This window comes from Pseudochaenichthys georgianus, chromosome 23 (assembly GCF_902827115.2).
Source record: "Pseudochaenichthys georgianus chromosome 23, fPseGeo1.2, whole genome shotgun sequence".
In the NCBI taxonomy this organism is placed as follows: Eukaryota; Metazoa; Chordata; class Actinopteri; order Perciformes; family Channichthyidae; genus Pseudochaenichthys; species Pseudochaenichthys georgianus.
Genome location: NC_047525.1, coordinates 10,992,405 through 11,016,990, shown reverse-complemented (window position 1 = coordinate 11,016,990; position 24,586 = coordinate 10,992,405). Strand labels below are relative to the sequence as shown.

General features: G+C 41.5%; 1 protein-coding gene across 4 annotated transcripts in view; it reads left to right on the top strand.

The window, feature by feature from the left end:
* Positions 1-24,539, top strand: part of magi2a (membrane associated guanylate kinase, WW and PDZ domain containing 2a) — a 241,919-nt gene extending 217,380 nt beyond the window's left edge. For 2 of the 4 annotated variants that reach the window (XM_034112520.1, XM_034112516.1), the window contains 10 exons: positions 4,579-4,620; positions 4,713-4,828; positions 5,102-5,294; positions 7,856-8,095; positions 8,541-8,726; positions 9,347-9,563; positions 10,270-10,495; positions 11,332-11,484; positions 16,499-16,637; positions 21,004-24,539. In XM_034112520.1, the coding sequence (XP_033968411.1) occupies positions 4,579-4,620; positions 4,713-4,828; positions 5,102-5,294; positions 7,856-8,095; positions 8,541-8,726; positions 9,347-9,563; positions 10,270-10,495; positions 11,332-11,484; positions 16,499-16,637; positions 21,004-21,623 (2,132 nt within the window). In that variant the 3' untranslated portion in view covers positions 21,624-24,539. The remainder of the gene's footprint in view (positions 1-4,578; positions 4,621-4,712; positions 4,829-5,101; positions 5,295-7,855; positions 8,096-8,540; positions 8,727-9,346; positions 9,564-10,269; positions 10,496-11,331; positions 11,485-16,498; positions 16,638-21,003) is intronic. The other 2 variants (XM_034112517.1, XM_071201833.1) reach the window with 2 other exon arrangements.
* Positions 24,540-24,586: the final 47 nt, after the last annotated feature.

Here is a 24,586-nt window from a genome sequence, read left to right as displayed (position 1 = left end):
AGCTGATTCCACAAATGTGGAGCTTGATAAGAAAAGGCTCTGGCTCCCATTGTACTTTTAGAGACTCTAGGAACAACCAACAACCCTGCATTCTTGGAACGCAATGCCCTAGTAGGACAGTAGGGTATAATGAGTTATTTAAGGTAAGATGGCGCCTGCCCATTAAGGGCTTTGTAGGCAAGAAGAAGAATTTTAAATTATATCCTGTGTTCTATAGGGAGCCAGTGTAAGGCAGCCAGAACAGGAGTAATGTGGTCCCTTTTCCTAACTCTGGTTAGTACACGAGCTGCAGCATTTTGAATCGGCTGAAGCGACTTGACTGACTTCTTGGTACACCCTGATAATAAGGAGTTACAATAATCCAGCCTTGAAGTAACAAATGCATGGACTAGTTTCTCTGCATCGTTTTGAGGCAAGATATGCCTGATTTTTGCAATCTTACGTAGATGGAAGTAGGCGGTCCTTGAAATTGATTTTATGTGGGCGTTAAAGGATAAATCCTGATCAAATATAACACCAAGATTCCTTACAGTCTCACTGGAGGCCAAATTAATGCCATCCATAGTTAATATATCTTTAGATAATTTGTTTCGTAGATTCTTCGGGCCAAGTACAATAACTTCAGTTTTGGTCGTGTTTAACATCAAAACATGTAAGGTCATCCACGTTTTTAAGTCCTTGAGGCAGTCTTGAATTTTATTTAGATGATTAATTTCATCAGGCTTGATTGAAAAATATAGTTGAGTATCATCCGCATAACAATGAAAGTTTACAGAATGATTCCTTATAATATTGCCTAATGGAAGCATATAAAATGTGAACAGAATAGGTCCGAGCACTGAGCCCTGTGGCACTCCATGGCTAACTTTGGTTTGCGTGGAAGATTCATCGTTGACAAGTACAAACTGAGAGCGTTCAGATAGATAGGACCTAAACCAGCCTAAAGCAGTTCCTTTTATGCCAACTAAGTGCTCTAGTCTTTGCAATAGGATATCATGGTCGATAGTATCAAATGCAGCACTGAGATCGAGCAAAACAAGAATAGAGACAAGTCCCTTGTCTGAGGCTATTAGAATGTCATTTGTGACTTTAACCAGAGCTGTCTCTGTGCTATGATGTGTTCTAAAGCCAGACTGAACATCTTCAAATAAATCATTGTTTTTTAAGTAATCACACAGCTGTTTTGCGACTGCTTTCTCAAGAATGTTTGAGAGGAACGGAAGATTAGAAATAGGTCTATAGTTGGCTAAAACCTCTGGATCGAGGTTGTGCTTTTTAAGAAGCAGTTTTATCACTGCTACTTTGAATGATTGTGGAACATAGCCTGATAATAAAGACATATTCATAATATTTAATGAAGAAGTGCTAATTAATGGAAAAACTTCCTTCAACAGCTTAGCTGGAATTGGGTCTAACATACACGTTGATGGTTTAGAAGAGAGAATAATTTAATTTAATTGTTCAAGGTTTATGGCTGAAAAGCATTCTAGTTTACTATCTAGTGTAATATTAGAACTTACGTTTCCGGGAGCTGTTGATAACACTATACTGGTCAAAGGCAAGAGGTCATTTATTTTGTTTCTAAGAGTAACAATTTTATCGTTAAAAAAGCACATAAAATCATTACTACTGAGTGCTATGGGAATAGAAGGCTCAATCGAGCTGTGGCTCTCTGTCAGCCTGGCTACAGTGCTGAAAAGAAATCTTGCATTATTCTTATTCTCATCTATTAATGAAGAGTAGTAGGCTGCTCTCGCTTTACGCAGTGCTTTCTTATATTCATTGAGAGTAATATGCCAAATTAAACGAGATTCTTCAAGTTTAGTGGAACGCCATATCCTTTCAAGTTGTCTCGACTTTTGCTTTATTTTGCGGGTTTCGGCATTATGCCATGGAGCTAATCTATGTTGTTTTATTTTCTTCTTTTTCAAAGGAGCAACAGAGTCTAATTTTATTCGCAGCGCATCTGTAGCACTATCAACAACATGATCAATTTGGGGTGGTGTACATTTTGTATAAGTTTCCTCCCTTACATGCAGACATGCTATCGAGTTAAGTATTGGTGGAATCTCTTCCTTACATTTGGCTATAGCACTAACAGATAGGTTTCTGCTGCAAGAGCTTTTGACTAATGCTTTGTAGTCTAGTAACAGTACTTCAAAAGTTGTTGGTGCACGGTACACTGTAACAAATAAGATTGGCTGCAAAGTTTTCCAGGTCGGATGCGTAAGACTAAAAACGAGGCTTTCAAAGGAGGTATAATTTAATTTTGGTTTAGTATTGATAAGTAAATACTCGGGCAATATGAGTGTTGATATGGCTGGGTGGAGTGGCCTCATTTATGCTGACATATTCTTCATGTCTCAACCAAGTTTCAGTGAGACAGCATATATCAATATTATAATCAATATTATAATCTGATATTAAATCATATATAGGGTTGTAGTGAGGATGCTGAGGTCATGAGTCCAAGTTCATTTAGTTTATATAAATATCTTGATTATATTTCCCAACATTAGAGACTATACAGCCATTTCAAGGCCTTCTCCATATTCCCTGGATAAATATTGGTGCATTTATTTTTGCATAAAAGTAGTCAAACTGAAATAAAATTAGTATACTTGTGTTTTCATGTTAATGCCAAAAGTGTAGGTTTTAATTTATTTTATTAACTCCAAACAGGTTGCCCAAAAACTATTGAATTAGTAGTTACTGCACTGCCTTCAGGTAGTCAAAAATACTGCAAATACCTAATACTTAATTAAAGGGGCCCTATTGTGCTTTTTGGGGGAGGGTTTCCTTTCCTGCAGTGTCTTATATAGGTTTTAGTGGATGTAAATGGGCAGACTGGGCTCTGGTTTCAGACAGAGGGTGAAAAGAGGTGTACAGTATGAGAAAAATAAAGAGCTTTTTGACATTAAAGCATGGGGACATGTCAGAGTACAGGCACAGAACACAAATATGAACCTGAAAGTGAGCATAATAGGGCCCCTTATGTAATAGTAGAAATTCTCCATTTTGAAAACATTTAATTTACACATAGAAAAAGTGAGTGGAGCTTTTGTGGAGGTCTTTCTTCTGAGGTGGCCATAGCTCACATGGAATAGTAAAAGTTTCTACAGAGATGACTGGTGTTTAATTCAAGAGGACGTGGCTGTCAGAAAGTCTCCTTATCAAACCTCTGTCTTTCTGTACCTCTCATCGTCTCAACCTCCGCTGCTGCCCTGGATTCAGTGTAACTCTTGTCTTCCTTTCAATAAAGGTCAGGGGTTGATTCTAATGAGGCTCAGCAGGGAATAGTATAAGACCGGTTTGAGGAATGCTCCGTATCCCCTCATGTTGGTGAGGGTGAAGCAGAGTGTGACCTTTTTGGCAGCTTCACAGCCACAGGGGATCAAACTCCACAGCACATGTTGGTTCATTTCCTTTTCATTAATGTCAGCATTTAGCTAAAAAAACATTTCTGCCTGCCTGCAGTGGTTGAGCTGATATTTTGGGGGTATTTATTCAGAGGAACTACTTTTGTCCCCATAACTGTTCCCATTGTTGGATTATCCAGAGTCAATGATTTTGGAAGGGATGTGGATATTGTGGGTGATATTTTTTAGAGACAGAGCCAAACTATCTGCATGGTTAGACATGTTTTCTGTTAGGATAAACCAGCCTTTTTAATGTTCCCTCATGATTTCAAGACAGGCCGATATAAGGTATTACACCTGGTAAATGGAACGGTTTTCTAATAACACGTGTTTCCATATATTTAGGCTTGGATGTTATTCAGAAAGGTGGATTTATTTTTATTTATATAGTTATTCTGGACCTCCATCATAAGATATTGTAAGTGAACAAGAAAAAGTATAAGCCAAAGTTAAAGAACAGCAACTAAAATAATGACTAAAGACAAAAAGGGAGAGAAAATATTCTAATTCTTAACAATTAGGCAAACCTTATCTGCTGATATATATTTTTGTATATGATGGGAAGCTAACAACTGCTATGAAGTGGATCTTGAGATGTGAATGAAATCTGAAAATCCCGTTGACAGGATTTCTGACAGTAAAAGCATGGTTTAAAATATTCATTGTTCTCCTGTAATCACCATCTCTCTAAAAAGCACAGTATATGGTTTCTGTGGAAACAGCTGTGTCATTCCTCCTTTCTCTTCTCATGATTTTTTTCCCCCTCCCGCTGAGTCCCAGCAGAGCGCTCAGTGTGATTAAAACAGTAACAATTGGAATCAATTTTTCATTCAGCGCCACTTGTCTGCAGTTGGCTTTCAATTTGCTACTTTGCAGATCATCGTGTTGTGTGAAGCCAATGATTGCAGATCACTGCTTGCATCTCACCTCGCACTGTAAATAAGGGACGGGTATATTACACGCTGTAAGCACTTCCTGACTTTAATGGATGATGCTGAAATTCTGTGGTGACAGTAATGCTGAGGCAGTGCGTTTCTGCCTCATTCTAGCCATTATGGGGGATTGTGTGTGTGCTGTATGCATGTGAATGTGGGTGTGAGTGTATGTCCATTAAATGTGCATTTGTTTATGCTTTCTTCCTGCGTTTTTTTTTTTCTAGAACCCGGGCAACCAAGGACCATTTTCCCTGTGGACTCCTCAGGTAAAAACCTCCTCCCTGCAGGGACACTGTTATAAAACAATACACTGAAAAGTATTTTAATGAACAGGACTTTATTCTCTGTGATGCTTCAGGAGTGGAGTTCCAGGACATGGAGGTGCACCTGCGCAGACAGAAGTCCGGTTTTGGTTTCAGGGTGCTGGGCGGGGACGAGGCGGGGCAGCCTGTGAGTCCGGAGGCGTGTGAGAAGGCTCGTATGGCGATGGGCGTGGAACCCTGTCATTTTCTCCTTTCTAACCCACCACACACACACCTAACCCCTGACCTTTGACCCCTGAGAGAGTGCTGGCTCTGGCTGCTTTGGTGTCTTTTTTCTGTCTGTTAAAGTAACAAAAACCACATTTAAATCATGTAATTTACAGATCAGTATAACAACACACTTTAACTCCCACTGCATGTGATATTCACAGACTTTTCTTTTGTGGTCCACTTCCTGTTTGTAACACTCTACATGTAATAACAGATCTTGATAGGGGCGATCATCGAGAAGAGTCCAGCCGATTTAGATGGACGCCTGCGGCCCGGAGACGAGCTGCTGTTTGTGGACGGGATCCCGGTGGTGGGGAAGCCGCACAGATACGTCATCGACTTGATGCACGGGGCGGCGAGGAACGGCCAGGTGAATCTGGTGATCAGGAGGAGGGGGCAGGTAGCAGGTGAGCACTCAGGAATCCTGCTTTTCACTCATCAAATTGCAACTGGTTTTCCTTTCAAATTAGACACTGTATTTCATTTAAGAAATATTGAACAATAATTGTGATAGATGACTATGTCAGTAACTTCTCAAGCTGAACTCCAGACATTGTTTGGTTTTCATATTTTCACACACAGACATTCAATATAATTCACATGTGAGTGTGGTAGAAACCTTGGCTATTCCGAGTGCTTTTAAATCCTCTCTAAAAACACACTTTTTCTCTCTGGCCTTTTAAAAGTGAGCAGAGCATGACATTTTTCATTTTGTATTTTAACTGTGTCTGCCTTTATATTTGTTGTTTTTAACTTAAATGCTACAAATTGCAATATGTTCCGTATATTTTTTGTTCATGTACAGCACTTTGGCGCGACCGAAAGTTGTTTTAAAATGTGCTTTATAAATAAACTTGATTTGATTTAACAAAGAACATTAAAAGAAAAAGACAGGAATAAAATAAGTGAGCAAATGCGACAAAGGTTTAATTAAAAAAGTTTAAAAGATGTAAAAAATGTAGAATATAAACATACAAAATCATCAGTACCTATACATTTTAATGTGAAAAGCCTTCACTGGGTCAAACTTCTCAAATGTGATGGTGTGCTGCTTTTGTCCATTTTTAGTATTGTTTAGGTTACACCCAAAAGTGATGTATAGCTTACAACTGATGCCACACCATGAAGTAGTTTTGAAATATGTAAATACTGAGCTAATACCCCTAAAGGATAAGATGTGTGGTGTTCAATACTTTCCTTATTGTCAACCAAAGTCAGTTATTCTATTTCCTTAAATTGCTCATTCTCTTTGTGTCTCTCTTCGCTCTCCTCGCCGCCACCATTCTTGTCCTATCATAGTTCAGGAAACAGCCTTTAATCTGTCAGAAAAGTGAAGCACTAATCTTTCTGAGTAATTACCCTGCAGCCTTTCCAAGAAACACATTAGCACACTCTGGCTCTTACACACCGGTGCTCAGTGGTCCTCCTTCAAGCCTCTTTGCATTTCAGCCTGGAGAGCGGTGGCACTTCCTCCAGTGAACTCCGGCCTCCCTGCTCTCATTATTACTGCCTTCCCACACACACACGCACACGCACACACACACGCACACATGCACACACTCTTCTCACCAATCGACTTCTTCACACTCTTTTTCCACCCTTTCTGTCAATTTCTTTGTGGTGTCCTGGCCTCTTTCACAGCCTGACTATCATCCTAATTGTCTGACTCCCACTAGCGATTTGCAAGGTGTCAGACTCAAAGTGTATAGTGCCCCACTTTACCACAGTTCATTCTCTTTTTACTATTTTTCCACTTAAAAAGTAGCCATGTGTTGGTTTAAGAAGGTGCTACATGTGGGTGTATACCTTTTTTTATAAAGGGACAATTCTCACTTCATAAGTTACAATCTGAATTCCTAACGGTGTAGCTACAGAAAGCCGCAGCACTGCACCTCTGTGATTCTTCGGAACAACAACGACAACACAGGTTTGATCGCTCAGTATGTCAGGATGCAAACACACAAAAAAGCTGGAGGTGCGAGACGCTGCGGCTGGATTGACACGCCGCTGCATTTTAATGATGTGTTTTACCACATTGTGACAGTTGCTTTATGCTCTTCTGTTTTGTAGTTCTGTCTTGTTTTTGCTTCTTGATTCTTCACAAGGATGAGAAGCAGCTTGTCTAATTTTACAAGAGGAGGAGGAAAACATTTTTTTAGAGATACAGAATTCTCCTTGTATTTACCCAAGCCATTCTCTATCGCATGGGTAATTTCACAGCACAGTCTTAGGAAACCGAAATGGTCTTCAATTATAGGTTTAGTGATTGACAGGCTGTATTTGGTCCTTTTTAAAATGCTGCTATCGTGACAACTTACTTAGCATTGTAAGATTTGAAATGAAAAACATAATCGCTAATGACAATCTTATAAAATGACATTGTTAAAGATTACACCAGATGTGTCATTTAATCAACTATTCAAGACCCAAAGAGGAGAAGTTATCCAAAATGAATGATAATAATAATCACTTTTCTTCTGTCCTTTCCATTAAATGTCTCTGATGTATTATATGTCCCCTTTGAAGAAGCCCCCTACTGTATGTATAACAAACTATTGAACTGTATATAAAGTTGTTAAAACCAGCTAGTACTTTTTTTACTTTAAATACCTTTTGTTAATAAGGCTACTTTACTTTTACTAGGGTAGGATGTTGATGTTTAACATTAACCTGTAACTATATATTTGGTTGTTGTTTAACCTTTCTTGTAATTGGTTTCACAGATGACAAAACATTTCAAGAACGATATCCTGTTCACACTGAAAACAATAAATAGCACAATATTATTTCTTCCCACTTGCCTCTCAGGGCTTCCGTAGAATTTGGATATTTAAAAGATAAATAATTCAAATGTTCCGTTCAACAAGATATAGTACAACACTAACACAGGGACCCCTGGATAAGGCCTATGACAATAAACACTACTCTATGTGTATATACCCACTCAGCTCTCTCCCTCCCCCTGCAGGTGAGTCTTGTCCAGAAAATGGCCGCAGCCCGGGCTCCGTCTCCACGCAGCACAGCTCCCCACGCAGCACCGACTTCACCTACGGCAACAGCATCAACCAGACCCCCAACGCCACCTCAGACAGGACGTCGACCCCCAACACGCAACCCAGTGACGTCATCATCAACCGAAAGGAGAGCGAAGGCTTCGGCTTCGTCATCATCAGCTCGCTAAACAGGCCCGAGGTGTCCAGCACCAACCGTGAGTCCCCTGATTGTTCTACAAGTGTTTCGTGGATTCAAGTAGATGCTCATCCTCTCCTATGTGCTAAACCTGGTGTCAAAGTTCTCAGACGTGTATCATGTCAACTGAATGTGGTGGATATGAAATATGAGTTACGTATAGTGTAGGGGTCATGACTCGTTTCAAAGTGAAGCACCTCTCTTTCTGTCTCTTCAATTATACATGCCCTCCCACAGTACGTCACTCACACACATCTCTGCTGTGAGAATCAGTGCATCGCACACACACATGAAGGAAAGAAAAAAAGAGCTGGATGCCTTATGTAAGCCTGGGGTGAATAGCAAAATGATAGAGACAGAAACATATTCAGTCAGTCAGAGTGAGCACAGACAGGCGTAATCCTGCAATCTTCCGCCAAGCACGTCTTCACCTGCAGCGTGTTTGTGTTTGAATCCTCCGACAGCTGTGCCTCATAAAATTGGCCGCATCATCGAGGGCAGCCCTGCCGACCGCTGCGGGAAGCTGAAGGTGGGAGACAGGATCCTGGCGGTGAACAGCCAGTCCATCGTCAATATGCCGCACGCTGACATCGTTAAGCTGATCAAGGACGCGGGCCTCAGCGTCAGCCTGAGGATCATCCCGCAGGAAGGTGAGAGGACACGTGGACGTGATAGATGAGGACTTTTAAAACTGCAATGCTTTGGCTAGTTAATGACTCATGACAGGAATTTATTTTTGCTCCTTTAAATCAAAGCTGTAATATGAGTTTGGTTTTTTTAGATTAAATTTCACTTTCATGAAGGGTGTTCTCTTCACTGAATCGACATGTGAGCATGCAAACGCTTGAACAGACCTTACTTACTAAATGTGCGCCATTTCAGTTTCTTAGTGGTTCTTTTCATCAACTCAATAGGGAGCACTTAGAAGAGGTAAAAATCCCTGAGTGGCAATTCAATTTTCACTCTTTTGTTATTTACATTACATCACACACATGAAAATACACAAAAGCACACTCAGGACCGATACACATGCCTTAATGGAGAGTTGTCAGAGCAAAGGGGCTGCCAATGGTTTAGCAGTTGGGGGTTCATACAGACTGCAGCCCCTGCCAATACAGTAGCACTTACAATTGTTTTTCTCATTTTAAGCTAATGTACTTCCAGGATTCTTGCTTTTTAAAAAAAAAAGATAAATAAAATGTAATGTCAATCTTAAAGCCTACAACGTGTCATTCCATGTCTCCCATGCTTCCTTCTTTCTGAATCCCAGAGATCAGCAACCCCCCCTCAGCCCCCAGCTCAGAGAAGCAGAGCCCCATGGCGGTGCAGCACAGCCCGAAGACCCCGTTGGCCCCCGCCGCCTCGCAGCCCAACGCTGCGGCCCCGGACCCCAACCCTCCTGTCAGCCAGCCCAACCCCGCGCCCCACCAGAGCCCCGTCACCCAGCTGCCCGCCCCCCCACCTCCGACCTACACCCACGAGAGCAGGTTAGACACCGTTGATGAGGATTACAGAGCTAGACAGTTCCCTCTCTGGGTGGTGGCAAACAGTTCTAATGACAGCTGTTTCATCCTCACACTGTGTTACTGTGTTAAATTCACAGCTGTCTAGATTTTCTGAGGCAGTGAAGCATTTGTGTAGACAAGCCCTGTATCTGTCTCTGGGGCAAACACTGTTCCTCTGAGAATACAGGTAGGAGAGAATCACATGTCCTCATTCTCTCTAACTTTCATTCATTTCCTTTTTTGTTGTTGTTATAGTTTCTCCTACTTTTCCTAACTCACTCTGTCGTCTCCTATTTTTTCATCACTCTCTCTTTCTCCTCACTTTGTTGTATAACATCACTTATCTCTTATGGAGTGCTAAATTATTTACTTAAATTGCATCTTTATAGAAATCTGTTGAATCTTTTACCAAGTGCTAAAGGGGTTCACAATCTACAATGTCATTGCATTTCCTCTCTTCTTTACACAGTGCCTAAATATGTTTGCACTCACCAGCCTCTGAGAGAACTTGTTTTTTTATTATAATTTGATGTGATGAGAAAAGTCCCAGTCTTGTTTGATGGTTGTCAGTGCAAACGAAAACAAGCCATCTCTATCAGCACATGGTGACCCAGTTAGTTAGTCAGAATATAAATGAATATAAAGAATCCTGCTGGAGATTCTTCCTTCATTCTGATTGGTTCGCTAGTTACAGGTCCGAAGTGAAGGCGAGGCAAGATGTTAAACCGGACATCAGACAGCCGCCGTTCACGGATTACCGACAGCCTCCGGTGGATTACCGGCACCCCCCTGTGGCAGACTACAGGCAGCCCCCCACGCTGGAGTACAGACACCCCCCACTGCTCGATTACAGACAACTAGCTACTGACACACGGACGTTCGCCATGCCAGACTACCGGATGCCTCCAGTTCAGGTAAGGATGTTTCCCAACACAGAAGACTGATACTGGCTCTTATAAACAATAGACAGTAGTTATTTGAGGGCATACATCAATATGTGTACATTCATAATGGATGTAATAACTGCTTGCTGCTTTTAGTAGAAAACCCACAGAGAATGATCACCCAGCTCTACAATTCCCTTCATGTGTGCAGAGTGCTTCAGCGTCTTTTAGCTCATTGTTTTGGTTGTATTGTAGAGTTTACGAAAATGTTATTGCTCTCTGCTAGAACAACTGTGATGACAATGTTTAAAATGACCACAAACATATTTGTTAAATTTCTGCATTTTAAGTCTTGTCACTTATGTATTTCCTTATGTAATCCTTAAACTTCTCCAATTCGGTTTACCTCTTTATAGCTTAATACTGTTTTTGTACACATTGTATTCATGTATTTATACTTAAAGCTAGAACTGTCCGCCTCAATGTAGTTCATAAAAAAAAAAAAAAATTCCAGGCAGCAGGAAATAAGGGATAAAAACTTTGATTACATAACTATATGTATGTAAAATGGTGTTGTTTGTGCATCTGAAACTGAGTAAACAAAATGCTGACATATACTTCTGGGTACTTTCAAGAAACTATTTTAAATGTTAGCAGCTCCCTTGTTTACCTTTTTATACCAAATATAATAAGGTAGGTGTATATGTATGTAACCATTCTACGTTTCTGTTTTGTTTACCTTGCATTTGCTACATTCCTACTCACTTATTGTTCTTGCTGAGTCGTGAATCTTTTTCTGCTGTAATGGCCCGTTTTCTCCTGCGATAACATGGACTGTAATCATATCTGATCTGTGCTGCTCTCAGCTGGCGCAGGACTTCGACTTCTTCACAGTGGAGCTGGATAAAAGCGTGAAAGGCTTCGGTTTCAGCATCCGCGGAGGCCGGGAGTACAAGATGGACCTGTTCGTCCTGCGGCTGGCAGAGGACGGGCCGGCCATCCGGAACGGGAGAATGAGGGTACGTCTGATAATGTCATTTCCTCTAAGAAAGCCACTGTTAAAAGGTTACGCTGCTTTTTCTATCTTCCCAGATTACATGGCGGAAGCTCACTGTAATTGTCCGATGTTATCAAAGCTGCAACAGCTATTTTTTCAGAGCCGATTAGGAAATAATCTGTCAAAATAACTCTGAGACGGTTCGTCCTTTTTGATGAGTTCTTTTTAGAAGTTGGTCTCCTCCAGTGGCGGCCGGCCCATAGGAGCGCCGCCCCCCCTCTTCCCACATGTTTGATTGTCATTAAAAATGAAAAATAAATAAAACAAATATATTTTATAAAAAAATTAAAAAAATGACCTTACCTGAACTGGAGGCATCCGGTAGTCTGGCATGGCGAACGTCCGTGTGTCAGTAGCTAGTTGTCTGTAATCGAGCAGTGGGGGGTGTCTGTACTCCAGCGTGGGGGGCTGCCTGTAGTCTGCCACAGGGGGGTGCCGGTAATCCACCGGAGGCTGTCGGTAATCCGTGAACGGCGGCTGTCTGATGTCCGGTTTAACATCTTGCCTCGCCTTCACTTCGGACCTGTAACTAGCGAACCAATCAGAATGAAGGAAGAATCTCCAGCAGGATTCTTTATATTCATTTATATTCTGACTAACTAACTGGGTCACCATGTGCTGATAGAGATGGCTTGTTTTCGTTTGCACTGACAACCATCAAACAAGACTGGGACTTTTCTCATCACATCAAATTATAATAAAAAAACAAGTTCTCTCAGAGGCTGGTGAGTGCAAACATATTTAGGCACTGTGTAAAGAAGAGAGGAAATGCAATGACATTGTAGATTGTGAACCCCTTTAGCACTTGGTAAAAGATTCAACAGATTTCTATAAAGATGCAATTTAAGTAAATAATTTAACACTCCATATAAAAATTATTTATAATGAACAAGGTAAATATTATATAGTTGGTATCAGTAAAATGTATAATCTACAATGACATCTCGTTTAAAATTGTTTTACGATGTCTAAAGTTACTGAAAAGTCACATGTTTCCTGCCTGGCCGCAGCGTGTATCATTACCCTCTCTCGTCCGGGCGGTAGAAAGAACCCTCACTCAGCCCCAGCAGCAGCCAACACATTGCTGACTGTTGCTATCTGTAAACTATGCCACCGAAACATAATTTCAGCCAATCAGCGTCGTCAGATCTGATGGCCACAGGGCGGCAATTTCAGCGCCCGATGCAGTCTGTGAGTTGTTGGACTCGTATCCAAGGTGACGCTACAGTCAGTAGTTGATGAGGATGGCTGCGTCTGCAGGTGGAGACTCCGGGTGCTAGTGGATCGCCGGAGCAGTAGATTAACATTTACATGCTTATTGTAGTTGTAAGTGCAATGCCTTTAGCACCATGGAGCATGTGTGTGGGCTGGACTTGTATTTTACAGGAAAGGAGTGAGCAGAGGGTCGAGTTGTCGATTCTTGTTCAGTTTTCGTGACTTCTCACCCTCTCAGACTTTGAGTTGTGTGCGCTGCTAAAGAGACGCGCTACCATGGAAACCAAACAATGGTGTAGCTGTATTCAAGTCAGAGTGGAAACAGTCGTGAGTAAATCTGATTTTGTCAGAAATCGGGAGAAATATGATCCCGGGAGAGGGCAATGAAATTTGGAGTCTCCCGCGAAAATCGGGAGGGTTGGCAAGTATGACACACACACACACACACACACACACACATAATGTTCGTATTTAGTCTCCTGATTTTAAATGGGAATTAAATAATTTGAGTGTTCCCAAAGCACCAGTTTGTGTGGGCCTACTGTACTGTTGCACAGTTTATACTGTAGAAACTATGTCCAGGACAAGGTGTTTCGAAGTTTTATAGCTAACACTAAAGATTATGGATCATCTCATCCTTCCCCCCCCCCCTCTAACATCACCAGAAGTCATAATTTAAGGGGTCATTTCTCAAAAATGTCTTCCGGGGGAGCGTCCCCCCAGACCCCCCTAGTATGGTTTGGTCACCATTTCCGTAGCCCCAACTCAAATATTTTCCACCAGCCGCCACTGGTCTCCTCCCAATGCCTAAAACATATTTCTGCTTTGCTTTTAGTATCAGATACTTTTCTGAAAGATTAAGATAGATAAAGCATTTAACTGGGCCAACTGACTTGGCTGTTTGCATAGCATCACAATTCTCCCTCTTGCTATACAGTTGTTGCTTCTCTATTATTTGGTCAGAGACAGCAGACACTTATATTAAAAGACTTGTAAATTGAAACAAAGCCCTTGAAACTGCTGTGTCACTCCACCTTACTTGCTCTACGTTATTTGCTGCCAGTAACATAAATTGCAATTTACCTAGCTTTCTTCTGTTTTTATAAACAGAATGAATCCTCCATCCAGCACGTCTTTCTTGATCTTGTTCTTTCTCTCTTTTCTCTCTCGGTTGGATGTCCTCTGATCTTTATGGCTGCTGCTGATAGCATTGGTCTGCTTTACATTCTTGATATGTAATGAACCTGCCAAGGATAATATAAGCAACGTGCCCCGGGGGAGATATTACTTTCCCTCCTCAGTGGTGAAGTCGATGAAGTCCATAAGGAGTAGAAGCAGGTGGAGGAGGGAATCCCTCTCAAGCTACACTTACAATCAGAATACAAGCTGCTATAAAGTCTGATCAGTGGTGGAAGAAGTGTTTGTCCATTTACATGACTTTAAGAGGCCCAGCAGTGTGTTTATATAGGTTTTTGTGCATGTTCGGCAAAGGCTAAAATCTCACAGTTTCTCTCCCTATAATATAATGTAAAAATACACCTTTTGAATTAAAAGTCCTGCTTTCAATCCTACAGTGTGAGTAAAAGTGAAAGTAATTATCAGCAAATGTGATTCAAGTATTATAATACAGAAAATGGTCTGTTACTGTGATTCATGTTACATTTTAGTATTAGATTTGTAATACTGATGCATTTATATACGATTAGTATTTTACTGTTGTACCTGGTCGTAGTTGAAATAGTAGGGGTTGGGTCACAAAACTGCTGTGGGAAATAAAGTAAGTTGGAAAGAAGAAAAACAGTCTTTCTGCACAAATGTGTGTTTACTATTATTATAGTTTTTACCTTTTTAGGCCTGGACAGTTTTCCTTTTTAAAGAGGAGAGTAATTCTAAATCACCTCGTCACTGTGTGAGAACAAGGTGCAGAGGAAACTTTGATCCACACCGCCGGATACAGAGAGGAATCAATCTGCATTTGAATGTGAGAAAATGGTTGAAGGGCATTTGACACGCCTGTCCCTTCGGATCGGAGAGGTGCATTTGAAGGTGCAGAAAGCTCACTCGCACCGTGACTCTTCAGTCTCTCTGACATTTTTAGTTTAATCCTCCTCAACAGGCACTTTGTCACATCTTTAAGAAGGGACAAAAACTGATTTTGACCCACGATAATCAGGAAGGAGCAGAGACTAATTCTGACTAGTTAATTCCAAATTCAAGTGGCAGTGCAAAGGCTTTGAAGAGAATTGTATGAAGTGATTGGTTATTATGAACCATCATTCAGCACATTTAATTACCTCTCTAATCTTAAAACCTTCAATGACAGAGAATTGTTCGTGGGCCGAAGTAGATTCAACACTTCCTTCATGTTCCTCCTCCGTGCTCAGCATTCACGTGCCGTCCATTCAGCTTCCCTCTTTATTAAAGATGAAAATGGAGATCGCTCTCTGCCGCTGTTAGGAGGTGAGGAGTAATGATGGAAGTGTCTTGCCTACCCCCCCTCTTCAGGCCGCTGTAATGACACCTAATGACTCCCCCTCTCCCGACTGCAGTCCGCTCCTGACTTTCATTACCCCTGCCATTACCGGAGGACTTCTCCATTTGTTAGCGTAATTGTCTGCCGTGTTTTGTCCTGTTCCCCCTGAATCCTCCCCATTAGCCAACCTCGGAGCCTGTTGAAGGGCTGAGTGGTGAAGCGGGGGGGGGAGTGAGGTTTGACCCGCGACTCGGTCAAAACATTGTTCCGGTAAATGTGCAGGTTATTGGTATACATCGCTGTGTCCCGAAAAGTTCAAAAGAGCCATTATGCCATCCAAGTTCCACATTAAAATAAGTTATAACTGACACCAGTTCATGGCTGGTAATGCTAAATAACTAATAATGAATTATAAATATTAAATAAGCTTTGATTTGATATGCAGTGTGCACACTTATTAATCTGCTTGGTTTATGGAACAATATGACACTTATTTAGTTTTTTATTTTAATTATTTCCACAATTGATATCTCGTAAGGATTCTTAAATGCTGTTAACTTGATTAATATCTATATCTTTATTCAGATTGTAAATTGCAACGATTTTTTTATATTTTCCTCCTCACTATGTTCCCGATGTGAAATGGTGCAGCGCCCTTTCAATTTGGTTTATCCCCATGCTTCACAGTGAGTGCTCCCAGAGCTTTAACAATGCAGCTTCAGCTCTGATCCACCGCTCGCTGTACTCGGCTGCTCTGAAGCCACAGTGTTTATCAATGACTAATCAAAGTTTCCTAACGTTTTGGCAGCTTAAAGACTACTTTCCTCCTTCAAGAACAACTTTTCCATTGATATTATATAAAACCGCTGCATTACCACGATACAAATATCCTCCTGTGTTAATCAAGGGAAATCAAATGCAAAATTAATTAAATTAATTGCATTGGATGCGAAGTAAACCAAATATTTGGGGAGAAAAGTTCTACAAGCTCTGCAACAGAACGTCACTCATTTATTAATAATTATTAATAAAACGCCTCCATATATTCTCAAGCACTTGTTTAGCCTTTAATATGGAGCTTATCCTCTGAATATGTTTTTGTGTAAAGCAAGGTGAGATCTATAAATTCTGGTTTATTTGTATCAGCACAAAACGTCTAAACCATATATTTCCATATGGAGTGTTCTTTATTTTAACATTGGACGAGGAAAATGTGTATTGCGAACATGTCAGCTTGCACTTCTGTCTAAATGAACTTATTTGACTCTCTGTCTCATACTCCATCCAGGTTGGGGACCAAATCATTGAGATCAACGGAGAGACCACGAGGGACATGAGCCATGCCCGGGCCATCGAGCTGATCAAGTCCGGGGGCCGGCGCGTCCGCCTCCTCCTGAAGAGGGGCACGGGGCAGGTCCCAGAGTATGGTAAGTATCTACACCTTAACCTTTCTTTATCTGCAGGATCATTATTTCCTCTCTTTTAACTCATAGATTGTACTTTCATTACTTAATATCACTTTAACTCTTAATAACACTGTTCCAGCATGCATCTACTGAATATCATGTGAAATCTTCTGTCTTTATTGACTCTGTACTCTCTGCAGTTCACTATGCTGTAAACAAATAACTGTCTTTTCTATCTGGACTAACACTAGTTTATCTTCTGTCCATTTCAGTGACCTATCACTAATTGATTGGTCTAGGTTGTTACTTCCCCTTCTATAGGAATGGTATCTTCCAGTCTCTCCATGTGCATGAAAAGTGAAACGCATGGCTCCCCCTATTTCTTCCTAATGGGCCACTCTAAAGACACGGTTTGTGATAATACGAATGTTTTTCTCTTCACGTAATCCTGGCTTTCTGTGCTGTGGTTTTAGTGTGTTGTGTTGTTGTAACCACCTGTTGAAGATGCACGCTGCACTTTCATAATCATTCTGCCATTTCAAAAGCTCACTTGCACAGCAGTATGTTGGCAGGAAAAAAAGTAGTTCCTGCTAAAAAAAGACTGAGGCTGATTTAACCAAAACTTAGCAACTAACCTTAAGAAAGACTGATACATAGCACTATAGGTAAGATGAGATGAGGTAAAGTAAGACAAGCTAAGGTAAGACAAGGTAAGTTAAGCTAAGGTAAGTTAAGATGAGGTAAGATTAGATATGGTATGGTAAGACAAGGAAATATAAGATAAGGTAAGACAAGATAAGTTAAGATGAGGTAAGACAAGATAAGGTAAGACAAGATAAGGTAAGATAAGTTAAGGTAAGATAAGGTAAGACAAGATAAGTTAAGATGAGGTAAGTTAAGGTAAGACAAGATAAGTTAAGATGAGGTAAGTTAAGGTAAGACAAGATAAGTTAAGATGAGGTAAGACAAGATAAGGTAAGACAAGATAAGGTAAGATAAGTTAAGGTAAGATAAGGTAAGACAAGATAAGTTAAGATGAGGTAAGTTAAGGTAAGACAAGATAAGTTAAGATGAGGTAAGTTAAGGTAAGACAAGATAAGTTAAGATGAGGTAAGGCAGGGTAAGACAATATAAGTTAAGATGAGGTAAGGCAAGGTAAGACAAGGTAAGTTAAGACAAGGTAAGTTAAGATGAGGTAAGATTAGATATGGTATGGTAAGACAAGGAAATATAAGATAAGGTAAGACAAGATAAGTTAAGATGAGGTAAGACAAGATAAGGTAAGACAAGATAAGGTAAGATAAGTTAAGGTAAGATAAGGTAAGACAAGATAAGTTAAGATGAGGTAAGTTAAGGTAAGACAAGATAAGTTAAGATGAGGTAAGTTAAGGTAAGACAAGATAAGTTAAGATGAGGTAAGTTAAGGTAAGACAAGATAAGTTAAGATGAGGTAAGGCAGGGTAAGACAAGATAAGTTAAGATGAGGTAAGGCAGGGTAAGACAAGATAAGTTAAGGTAAAACAAGATAAGGTAAGACAAGATAAGTTAAGGTAAAACAAGATAAGGTAAGACAAGATAAGTTAAGGTAAAACAAGATAAGGTAAGTTAAGATGAGGTAAGGTAATGTAAGATTAGGTCAGTTAAGGCAAGGCACTTATATAGCACCTTTCAGCACCAGGCAATTCAAGGTGCTTTACAAAAATGAAAGACATTCAGACAAAGGCATTTAAAAACAGTAAAAGATAATAAAAGAAACATTAAAACAAAAACGAAAGACATTAAGAAAATGGCATTTAAAATCAGTCATTAAAAAGAAAAGCTAATAAAATAAACATTAAAAGATAAAAGTTACAGTGCCGTCTAAGATATGAATAGTTCAATTATTTCGGTTCTTGATTTTTAATTTATTGAGATAAGGCAAGACAGGGTAAGATAAGGTAAGACAAGATAAGTTAAGACAGGGTAACATAAGATAAGGTAATAGAAATGAAAGATAAAACCTTTATTGACCCTGTAGGGAAATTCAGGGGCGAAAATATGGATTTCCGATTGTAGGTTAAACTGTACCTTTTAAGGAACAATTGCCCAAAAAGCTTCACTCAGCAGGAGGTTGTAATATGTTTCGATCATAACCCTCCTCCTGACCGAAAGATAAATCATCAGCTACCTAAAGGCACAAAAATATAGCAGTACAAGCCTTAGCCCTGAGTCAGCCAGAAAGGAGATACACATAAACTGTCCAATTATTTACCGAGTGAACTCTGGCGCAACTCAGCCTGGGAGGGGACATTTATTTTTGTGACACTGCGGGTAATAAAACTCTAATGCTTCCCTCACTTCTGTGGACAAAACTCACTTTCCCGCAGAATCCCACTAGAGAGAAACAGGTTTCAGAGGAAGCACCGCAGCACTTAAGCCCCCAGCGAGACACATTCATCAGCGTTTGGCCTTGTCGTCACCCCCCAGCCCTTAAACACAGGAAACAGAGGGTGATGGTGTTTCCCCGAGATGGCCTTTTTCTGCCAGCAAGGGACTTAATCTCTCTGTATGGAGAGCCTTTGTAATACTTGCCTTCAGGTGCTTGTACTGCTCTGAGATCTGCACACAGGGAGTCTAACTGTGTCCCTGTCTGCGGTCTCAGAGCAGAAGCAGGTTTCTAACCATGTTCTGCGTGGGCTTGATTCAGCATGTTCATCACTTGTAGGTTACAGGCACCTTATTTGCACACAGGAAGGTTATGCAAATCATCTATGCTGATTCATCCGACAATTTAAAACATTAGCATACCGATGTTCAAGGGAGCAAGTTATTTTCAGATTCTCTTTCAGGAACAGCTGATTGCAAAAATAGAAGTGTGATGATGGCATAAACACTTATGGTGTGTGCATGTGCATGGTAATTAGTGTGTGTCTGTCTGTGTGTGTTTTGGTGCCTCTATCTAGCATTAGATCTGCAGCTCAGGGGCACATATTCATCAAATGTGGAAAAATTAAGAATGCTCTGAAGAAAACCACTTAGTACTTTGTGCTATTTAAATCAAAGTGACACTACAACAAACTAAAGAACAACCTTTCAGATATACCCTCAGGCGTCACTAAATATTGGATTCACATTCATCAGGTGGACACAAACACGGCTGCAGATGAATGCTAATGCTGCTCTGAGTCAGCTGGATGTGAAATGATCACAACTGTTCTACTTTAGAGTTAACGTATGCGTTGAGTTTAATAGCTTCTTTCCTCTGCAACCAAATGATATCTTATTGCAGTCTTAGGAAGTCACATTTCTGATGAGAACAGGCCGAACCATTTTAATGCTCCTTCCATATAAAACAATTTTAAATATTGTTTTCTGTTACGGTGACTCAGCAGAAGCAGTATTGCAGCTTATACTGAACACAAGCATTAACACAGCAGGTGATAATCACAGCTGCCTGAATCATCACACAAGCACACACATACACAGGGTCCTTTATCAACGTCCTTGAAACAGCAGCAAACTATAGGTAGAAGAATTTGAACCAGCCCTCAATAATAATACTAAGCAACGTATATATTTAGTACCTCAAACAGTTACAAATTGCTTTTAAATGAAAACCGAACAAATGTTATGGCCAAATAGAATGCAAATGAACTAAGAACCAGCAACTACACACATACAGGATACCCAGGCCCTCTCTCACCCCTGGATGTAATGTGCTCCGGCGCTGTGTGGTAGTGGGCTTATAATAGGGCCACGTGGCGCTGCTGTAGCGAGGCGAGCTCTGCCCCCTGCCTGGCCCGCAGAAAGTGACTGATGGCCGAGGGAGCGAGAGCCATCGGAGCAGAAACAGAAGCTAACAGTCCGTGAGAGTGGAGAGTAGCGGAGGAGTGATCTGCAGATTCACTGCAGCTGTGGATACACACTTTTCCAGGCTTAAGAAAGAGACAGAGAGACACTCGGCCCCCGAAGGTTCCATTCTCGCTAAAGCACCACCCTGTTGGGCATATCTTCCATTTCATTAAACCTGTTTTCAATTTTCCGCCAAGCTTTCAGATTGACCTGGGCTCTAAAGAGAGCGGCGGAGGCAGATTGATAAAAGCAGTGCTGACCCCGTGACATGTCCAGGAGTCTGTTGTAGTGCCGCTCTGATATTTACTCCCAGCTTGTAGAATAGAAGCGATTGCTGTGCTGATGTATTGTTTGGTTGTGCAGTGGCATGCATGCAAGCTTCAAAGCAGAAGTGTGTGTGTGTGTGTGTGTGTGTGTGTGTGTGTGTGTGTGTGTGTGTGTGTGTGTGTGTGTGTGTGTGTGTGTGTGTGTGTGTGTGTGTGTGTGTGTGTGTGTGTGTGTGTGTGTGTGTGTGTGTGTGTGTGTGTGTGTGTGATTTTCACTTTATTGCCCGCAGATAATGCCGCCCCATGGGATGCTCGCCCTTCAGCCTCCCCAAGCCTGTCGGAAGTAGCCCCTCCCATCGACAGCCTCTCCATGCCATCGCCTTCATCTCATCTGGCCCCCGACCCCCCTCACCTGTCGCCTCTGGACGTCCCGCGAGACCCGGTCGGCAAGACGGAGCGACCGAAGAGCCCCCAGAAGGCCGAGCTGCCCAACCAGGATCTGACCAGCCAGGGGAGGAGAGGGAGCAGCAGAGCCAAGAAGGAGGGTGGCAGGTCCACCCACAAGGGGCCCAGGGGCCCGCAGACTACTGAGGGGGAGGGGAGCGGGGAGCCCAAACCCTCCAGGAGCACCAGAGGGAGATCCAAGGAGAGAAACCTCCAGAGAGAGTCCACCGAGTCTCCACAGCTCCCACACACTAACGGGACCAGCAGGGGGGATGTGGAGCGGTACGGGGGGGTGCAGCAGGGGGAGTCTGAGAGGAGCCTGGGAGAGAGCCGGCCCAGTCTGCCCCAAAAGAGCAGCAGCGCGGCGGGGAGGAAGGCCACGGTCTCCCCCGGGCCCTGGAAGATCCCCGGCTCAGACAAGCTGCCCAGCACGCTGCGCACAGGCACCTCCACCCTGAGCAGGTAACCCCCCGGCCCCCCGCAGGATACACCCACCTGACCCCTCCTCACTTCCTGCCCCCCGTCAACCCCCCTCCACTCCATCCCAATCTCCAGAGACAAAACCACGGGGGGGTGCAGGGTGATCTGGACCACGTGTTTTTAGAGTTTATTTATGATATTGTACTCTAAATTATTTTGAGAAATATTTGACACCAACCACCTTAAGAACTGGAAAACCATCCACTTTATATAAAAAATAATAATATGGAAGAGCAAGTAGAATGTGGGAAGAATCACAAACTTTAAAGAACTCCCTGAGAAGAAATGCAAATAAAAACAACTGGCAGGAGGAAACTGTCGGCTGTGATGGGATTTTTTTATAAATATATATATATCTTCAAAACGGAATCTGTTTTATGGAATGTTACAGAGAAGGTTTGCCTGTTTTTGACGAGAGCGAATGGAACAAAGAGTGACAGCGGAGATGAGATCTACTCATCGACAGAACTTTGCCTTAAAGGAGAGACTGTGGGCCTGGACCTATCAGAAGATTATAGACAAAGATATATTATAATGAATATGTGGGATCATTTTGTAAATAAGATCATCTTTAAGTGAATTGAGCTGGATGGAAGTGGATTCTAGTCCGCGCTAAACCACGAGCTACATGGACGGATGTGATGCAGGTCGGGCTCTCGGCTGCAGTTCTCCGTTTTCTTTGCGCTTGAATCATCCCGAGTTCAGTGGGGATGTGTTGTCAATCCATTTTTCTCATTTCTGTGCTAAACGAAAAAAGCAATCCGTGACGGCGGTGTCCAGCCGGACGCTGAGAGGAAGGAGCTCGCAGGACAGCGACCGAGGGGCAGAGTGCCTTAGACTGAGACAGAGTGGCTTTTAGGTCAAAGGTCAAACTCCAAACCACTTAAGAGGGTTCAAAACAGGCTGCTATACAACACCAACTCTACAGATATGAATAATTAACTGTATTTTTTCAGATACGAGTGTGATACAGTGAAATATATAGCTTATTTCACAAGCTTATGTATGAAAACAAAGTCCATAATCAGAACTGTTGACTTTATTTGTGGTTCATTTTGCGTCATGACAGTTTTCATTACTGATTTGTTTTGGACGCCGTGTTCAAACGTCAGTACAGAGCAGGGCTTTGCACCCAAACCAAACTAAAGTACTACGATCTGACGTGGTCTGAAGCTCGCTCACCTAACAATCTGTGAGTGAGTGAATGAGAGTGCTCCATTCTGAATATGAAGCCTTTCTATCGTTTCCTGATCGAATGTTGAGAGGATGCACCTGTCGCAGCGACTTTCAGTGAATGACTAAGACTAGTTTTTGGGGATTCTTTCTACACTGTGTCAAATGAACATCTACATGCCAAAGCTCCCTGTAGATCAGAAACATGTTCAGCTCACACACCTGCTCCAGAACTGGACTTATTTGAAGGTCTTATTTCCTTGTTTACATTTCTATACTCCCTAAAAATTGACAATTTGCTAAGCCCTGTCCGCCTGTTGCTATGCCTGTCAAGTGTTCCATTCTGGCACGACACATTTAATAACAGTAGCCGATTACCAACGTTTTTCTACCCAGTTTTAATAAACTTGATCCATGATTTTGCACAGAAGTAAACAAAAGCAGCTTCTCATTTCTCGCAACACGCTGTCACTTGCCTGTATTATCAGCTGTAGCTACCTTTTGAAGCTAATATGAGGCTCAATGAGTTGGTGGGAAACTGTCTCTGGCTGGCTCTTTTTTGCTGCTGACTTATTTTAAAACAAGAATCTTGCAAAAAGGGGTCTTAAACGTGACTTCAAAGCTTCATACTTGAGCTAATAGTGGATAATGCTATATGTCACTAGGGGAACATCATTTGTGGATAATTTGTGTCGGTTATTGCCGGGTAGAGCCGATTAGTGCTAGTATTTAAGATGTAAAAAATCTACATGTGATCACATACTCAAATCCAATGAAAAACAGGACAGCTGCTAACGTTGGTAAAGAATAATAGAATAAAAACATTTATAACTCTTTAAATGCTGAGTATTGCTCAGACTGCAGCCTCATGCTCATTGCTTCACATGTTGTAGAAATCCAAAGCTTGATGCTAAGCTGTGATTGAACACTTTATGTTCGGGGGAAGGGGGTTTTACGCAAATTGTCAATTTTGAAATCAACAAATCAGCCACAGCGAGGGAAATATTTCTTCTGAATTATCCATCCCTCACAGAGTCATAATACCAAAGCTCTCCTCCCTGTGCTGGGGGAAGTGCAAACAGTGTTTAAAGAATAAAAGAACAAACGGAGACAAGTCATTATGTGTGCCATTGTGATCGGTAATTACATAAAGAATAAGCCGAGTGACTTTAAAGCACAATCTCTCACAGAGGCTTTGAGAAAGATTAGGAGAAAATCAGCAGCCAGACCTGCAGTCACATGTAGAGGCTGTGCAGAGGACGAAATCACACAAAATATGCCTCCACACTGAATCATTATGCACCATTTGACCAGACTTCTTTATTTTCAGTTGAAATGTAAAAAGAATGCATATTTTTTCTCAACCTTTGCACAACTCACTGCTTTGAACATCTGAGCTGTCTCCATTCAGCCAAATTGTAAGTAGTTTGCTATGGAAAGCAAAAAACAAAACAAAAAAAATCCCGAAGTGTAAAAGTGTGTGTGTGTGGAAACAACACACCACACCCCGCGGCTCGGTATCACTGTGTAGTGTTATAGCAGTGTATAGACCCTGAACAAATATCTCTATAAATATGACTCCGTGTACTATTGATGGTCACAAAGACTGTAAGTGGAACAACTATTTTTATGAAATGCAACACTATGGATATATTAACTTTTGCAAAAATCTTGTTTACCTGTATGATACTCTGAAAAGCTGTCAAAATAAAAGAAAATCTTGACACAACATGAAAGAGTTATTTGGGACAAGCTGCTGTGTGATTAATTATGGGT